A 6,000-nucleotide genomic window follows, 5' to 3' on the forward strand; every position below is an offset into this window, starting at 1 on the left:
TAAATTAAACCCTAGAAGCCTCCACCGAAGCGATGCTGAGGATGACAAGCGAGCCGAGCAGAGAAGGGAGATTACGATGCTTGGGGGTACTATTTAACCGTGCTGAGCACCGCTAAGCCCCGGGGGCGAAATTACGCACACATGCACAAACACAGAGGACTTACTTTCGGGGTAAAAAGGCTGCATGTCTATTTTGTAGACTTCTTTGGCATAATACTCCTCGTCGCTCCTCTCCCTCTCGCAAGTGGCGGCTCTGTGGTTGGCTTTTTCCTGCAGCAGGTCCCTGGTGCTGTTGTAGATGGAGATGACCTCCGGGGGCACCTCCTCGGGCTCGGGGTACTCGTCCGGGGGGCTGGTGAGCTTCAGTTTGCTCAAGATCTGCCCCCGGATCGCCTCGATCCTCTTGCGCATAAACTGATCCATGTCGAGGGTGCTGCAGGTAGACAGGCTGAGAGCCACGGTGGCCAGATCCACGGTGAGGAGCACGCTCAGGAGATAGCAGTGCATTTTAAGTGTTTAAATACAGCGCCCCCCCACCACCAAAAAAAAAAAATAAAAAAAAAAAAATAAAAGTGACTTTAACAACGACCAACAAGAAAAAAAAAATCGAAAAAAATAAAAAGGGGATCTGTGCAAACAAAGGGGAGATCTGCAGACAAAATGCTCTTAAAAACCGGGCTGCGAGGGAGGCTCGCAATAGGAAAACGCACGGGAGGCGCCAGTGAAAAAAAATACCAGTAATAATAATAAGGGGGAAAAAAAATAGAAAAGAAAAAGCAAGTTGCTACAACTAGATAAAATTCGGGGCTGGAGTGAGCCGGACAGCAAAAAAGGATGAGGAAAAAAGCCCCCAAATAGATACAACAAACCCGCAAATCAAGTAAATGGCAGAGAGGCTGCTCTCAGCGCGCTGTAATACAAAAATCCGAAGGGGGGGAGGGTGGGGGAAAGGGGGAAGGAAAAAACCCAAAAAAAAAAAAAAAAAAAAAAAAAAAAAAAGAAGGAGGGCGAGAAGGCGCGGTGATGGGTATCACAGGGCGCTGCCGCAGCCGGCACGGAGAGGGTGCGGGCGCGGCGCTGAGCCCCGCCGTGCGCCCGCGGCGCCCGACGGCTCCCGGCGGGCAGCGGCAGCGGCACCGCCCCGCGCCCGGCGGCGCTCAGCCCGGGCACCGAGAGCCGCGCACGTGTGCGCCCGGCGGGCGGCGCCGAGCCCCGGCCCGGCCCCGGCCCCGGCCCCGCGGCGGCAGCGGCAGGCGGCGGCCCCGGCCCCGCGGCGGCGCCCGGCGCCCGCGGCGAGCGGTGATCCCCCGTGCGGCCGCGTCCCGCAGGCTGCTGCGTGCGCCCCGCGCCGCATGCACCGACCCACCCCCGCCCGGGCCCGCTGCGCGCCGCACAGCTCTTCCCAGCTCCCTCCTCTTCCTCCTCCTGCCGGAGCGCCGAGCCCGCGCCGCGGTCAGGCAGGCAGGCAGCGCCGCCGCGCCCCGGCAGCCTCCCGCGGGTCGCAGGCGCGGAGCCGGCCGCAGCGCCGCGCCGCTCTCCCCGCCCGCCGGCCTCCCCCGCGGGGCTGGCGCTGGCCCCGGCCCCGGCGGCTCTAGCGCTCCGCCCGGCGCCCCCCGCCTGCCGCCCCCGGCCCCTCGGCTCTCCCTGCGCGGAGGGGACGGGTGCCAGCAGATAACATCACGGCCGCGCAGGGAGAGGGAGATTTATACGATCTCCCCGCCCCACGTGCTCGGCTCGCTGCGAAGTGACGTGGAGGGGCTGCGGGAGCGGAGGGCTCCGCGCCGCCGCCCGGCTATTTATTCCCCTCCGCGCCACCGGCGAGGGACTCGCCGCAGCCCGGCCGCTGCCGAGGTGCCTCACCCCGGGGCAAGGAGAGGGGAGGCAGCCCGGAGCCGAGAGGGAAAAGCGAGTCCTGCCAGACTTTTATTTTACTTCTTTTTTAAATAAAGGCTTTAGTGCTTCTTGCACCTATTATTAAAGTAATCGGGCCAAATAGCGCTCTGGCGTTAGAGGAAGAATAACACGCCTCTTGGACACGGCTCAGACGCGTTCCTGTTCGAGGCTGCGGGGCAGTTCTGCCCGCTCCCGTGTCACAGAACGCTCCTCGGCACTGCCCCTCAGTTTCACTTCCAAGTGTGTTTTGGGCGATTCTCGCTGTTCCCCGGATACCTCGGTAATCGGTACTACCGGCCAACGAGGGAGAGAGACGACAGATGAGGAGGATTTGCTCCTTCGCCGAGGTCTCCTCTCCTGTCAGAAGCGTGCAAATACATCCTCATCTGCACTTGACAGAAACTCTCAAGCCCCAAATGCTCTGGCTATGCCTGTAATTCAATTTTTCCGCTGCCTCTTTTGGCCACAACAAACATCACAGGCTCCATCCATACCCTGCTCTGCCCCAGGGAAATCACTCCACAGTCTACTAGGCATCCCTCAACTTAATGCCATAAAGCTTTTACTTTACAGTTCATTTATCACCACTGTACATTAACTTTAAAAAGTGATCAAGAAGCCTTTTTTTCTTTTTACTCTCACCCATTTTAGCTTTACATTCCCTTCTGAATTAAGTTATCTCAGCTTTTACTTGCCAGAACTTTCCAATAACATCATCCTAAGTGGGGCAAGGCTGTTTTTGAAGAACCTCTGTTTTCAGAGACGAAGAAAGATGTAGAAGAGGTACTCGAAGGGCCCTAGGTGTTTCCGGGAGCAGCTCAGCCATTGCCAGTGGTATTACGGGTAAACACACACAGGAGAAAGGAGGTAGCAGGACTGGGACCTGGAAGCACACTGAGAATCATGTAAGACACAAACCAACCAAACACCACTGAAGCCTTCCTCCAGCTGACCACACCTCAGGAACCATCTTCTTTCTGCAAAATTTTCAAATGTTTTCCAAAGCTGGAGAACGCCAGTCCCCAAATTAAATGCAAGTTTTTCCTTCCCAGTGAGGAAAACTGCTTCCTCTGAGCAGCTGTGGCTGTGTGCTGGGGTGATGGAGGCACCCAGCAGCACAGAGCTGCCACACGCTATTTGCCTTGGCAAGGCTCTGCTGCCGGGGAATCTTGTGCCAGCACGGCCAGCTAACCTCGGACTGCTGTGGGTACCAGCAACGATGACGTTCTCTGAGAGATGGAGGAGCTATGAAAATATTCTTTTGACAGGTATGTGTACACATACAGACTCTTAAAAGTAAACTTAATTCTTTTCCAATGTGTGAGTATGTACAGCCCTACATGCAATCAAGATTGCATCCTCACGATGCAAGAGTTAATAGTGCTTTCCACTTAAATCCATGAATTCCTGCAAGGCCAGATTATACCTCTCTGCCACAACATCACTCTTTTACTGCTGTACATGTCAATGTCCTGCTCCTACTGACCTCAAAAACACAGCTGCAGTGTCAGGAATGGCAACGTTTCCAAAATTACTCAAATAAACAAGCAAGCTCAACATGTAGACTCAGCTGGTTTCACTTCTGCAGCACACCTGTAGAAAACCAAGGGGACAGTTCCTCGAGCTGTTACATCTCACAGCTCCACTGCTAGCCAGCTGAGGAATCAGCTCTGTTACATGGGGTACCTCAACTGCAAATACTTCTAAAGAAAAGGTTTATTAAATTATTTCCTCCAAAAGCTGCAGCTGAAACCATGAAAGAATTCCTTATACAGCAACGACGGCCCTATAGCACTTGGCTCTGCGTGCAACTCACTTCAAGGGCTTCAGAGCAGCAATTGGGACCGTGCTGGACACCCTCCTCAGGCAGGGAACTTACCCCCATCCCTCAGGATCCCTCTGCAGACACAACCCACCAGATTACAAAGTATTTTGATCCTTGGAAGTTTATTATTGGTGGGCGAAAAAAAACAAAAACCCAACCAACCCAAACCTGGCAGTGTTTTAAACCCTGAAGCCTTAGGGATGCCCTGCTGGAGGCCATCAACCCCCCTGTGTTCAGTGCCCAGATGGCCACACTGCCCACGGAGCTGCAGGAGGTCCAAGCTCCAGAGAAGCCCTCCATGTAAGCTGCCAGAAATCCAGCCAGGCTGACAGCAAACCAGTCCAACTAGATTTTGAAAGTTGCTGAGATTCCTTCTGATTTGGCAATGATTCCTCAGTGTCATTTAGACCATCTAGAAGAAAAAAAAAATTAAGATAAATCTTGAGTTTGTTCTCATCTGAGAAAAACCCTTTGCTTGTCTTCTGACCCTTTTACTGTGAAATAGGCTTACCCAGGTGCATGTCTCCATTTTGCCTTTTGACTGCAACAAAGCTGGATTCCCTAAAACTTCCCGATGTCACCATGGTGATGTTTTTGCCATGCACAACTTCCCAGGCATGCATACTCCATTCCAAAAGCCCTGGCCACTTGGGCTAAATCCCCAGCAGCTGCAGAAGCCCACCACACATGCCTGAGCTGCTCCAGTTTGCTCCAGGAAGAGATACCTACCTGCTAATCAAATAATTCAAATATACATCCACGTTCATAAACATCGACTTTCCATTATGTAATCTAGATGGAAAATACCTGAAACCTATACATCATGATAGAGTTGTCTTAGTTCCAAAACCTCCTCCTTGCACATTTAAGGAGCCTTTTTTTTTTGCCACAGAAGTCCTGCATACTAGACTCAAACAGGTGTCATTTTTACCTTGCTAAATGTGAGGAACACACGGAAAAGGCAATCAAAAATCGTCAGAAATGGCAGAACCAAACAGCAGGCAAAGATGGATAAAGTTTTATATCACAGATTTCAACTATAACATGGCCTTTTAGTGATGTAATTCTGCTTCTACATTCTACTGTTAATTTTTGTGACTATTATCGCAATTATGGCTTCGTATTTTATCTTGCAACGCTTTTTAGTTTTTATTCCTTCCACAATAGCTCTTATTGATGACTACCTGTCAGTTTCAAAAGCTGCTGGGATTATCAGAGACTGAAGGTTAACTCAGCTTACATTTGTCTCTTCCCTGTGCCTCTGTGAAATGGCCTTGTCCTGTGGGGCTGCTGTCAGTGGAAGCTTTGTAAGTCAAAAAGTGGGAATGGGCCCTTAGAGTGCATATGGGGAAAGAACAGAACTTATCTGTTTTGGCACTTTTAATTCAATACAATACTGTCTTTTTTACATATTCATTTTTTTTTAATAAACACTAACTGTTTATTAGAAAAACAGGGACACCTGGAAAGTTACTTCACTAAATGTAAAGGTTTCATGTTTCCTATTAAGTTAAAAATTACGTGGTCAGGATTTTACAATTTGTGGTTTCTTTTTAGATTGTTTTGGTTATACGCAAATGCGCTGTGCAAAATACAAAGGCAATAATCTTTCTAAAACTGCTGACGACCAGGTCATTAAGTAAGGTGGCTGGTCACATTTCATAAACTAAAGAACATTGTTGGAAGAGGAATAACTTTTAAAAGTTAAGAGGTGACTTTTGTAAATTCTCACACTGATGACGAGTGTAGGATGATTGCACAATTAATTCTTTGTGGCACGCACAGAAATCTGCAGCCGTAACTGTGGTTGTGTAGAATCTCAGTCATTCTGATGCAGGGTATTAGAGAAAAAAAAACTTTTGAATTCTCCTTTTTATAAAAATACACGTATAAAGGTTCAACTTAGAGAGCCAAGGTGGCACCTAATAAAGGTGAGGCAAAGAGGAGATGACAAATAATGGAAAATTGTAATATATACTATAATAAAACCTTAGATTTTACTGTTTATTATCCTTAGTGAAGTAGAAGTCCATACCTCTGTGCTGCACATTTCATTAGTGTGTGCTGCAACGCCTGGATGAATTTGAGAGCAAACCCTGCTGACCTTACTAACACAAGCAGCCCCACTGCCCCAGGATTGCATTTCACACAACCACAGCCCATTTCTGCAGCACTCATGTTCCAGAAGATAAAGGCTATTTTATAGAACATGCTGTTTGACACGCAAGACTGCTACCCATATATACATATGTAACTACTTGTCAACTTGCAAATCAAAGGTA

General features: G+C 49.7%; 1 protein-coding gene across 1 annotated transcript in view; it reads right to left on the reverse strand.

The window, feature by feature from the left end:
• The window catches only part of TGFB2 (transforming growth factor beta 2), a 58,630-nt gene extending 57,703 nt beyond the window's left edge, over positions 1-927 (reverse strand). The window contains exon 1 of the mRNA XM_014876916.2: positions 165-927. Within this exon, the coding sequence (XP_014732402.1) occupies positions 165-507 (343 nt within the window). The 5' untranslated portion in view covers positions 508-927. The remainder of the gene's footprint in view (positions 1-164) is intronic.
• Positions 928-6,000: the final 5,073 nt, after the last annotated feature.

Source organism: Sturnus vulgaris, chromosome 3 (assembly GCF_052056855.1).
Source record: "Sturnus vulgaris isolate bStuVul1 chromosome 3, bStuVul1.hap1, whole genome shotgun sequence".
NCBI lineage: Eukaryota > Metazoa > Chordata > Aves > Passeriformes > Sturnidae > Sturnus > Sturnus vulgaris.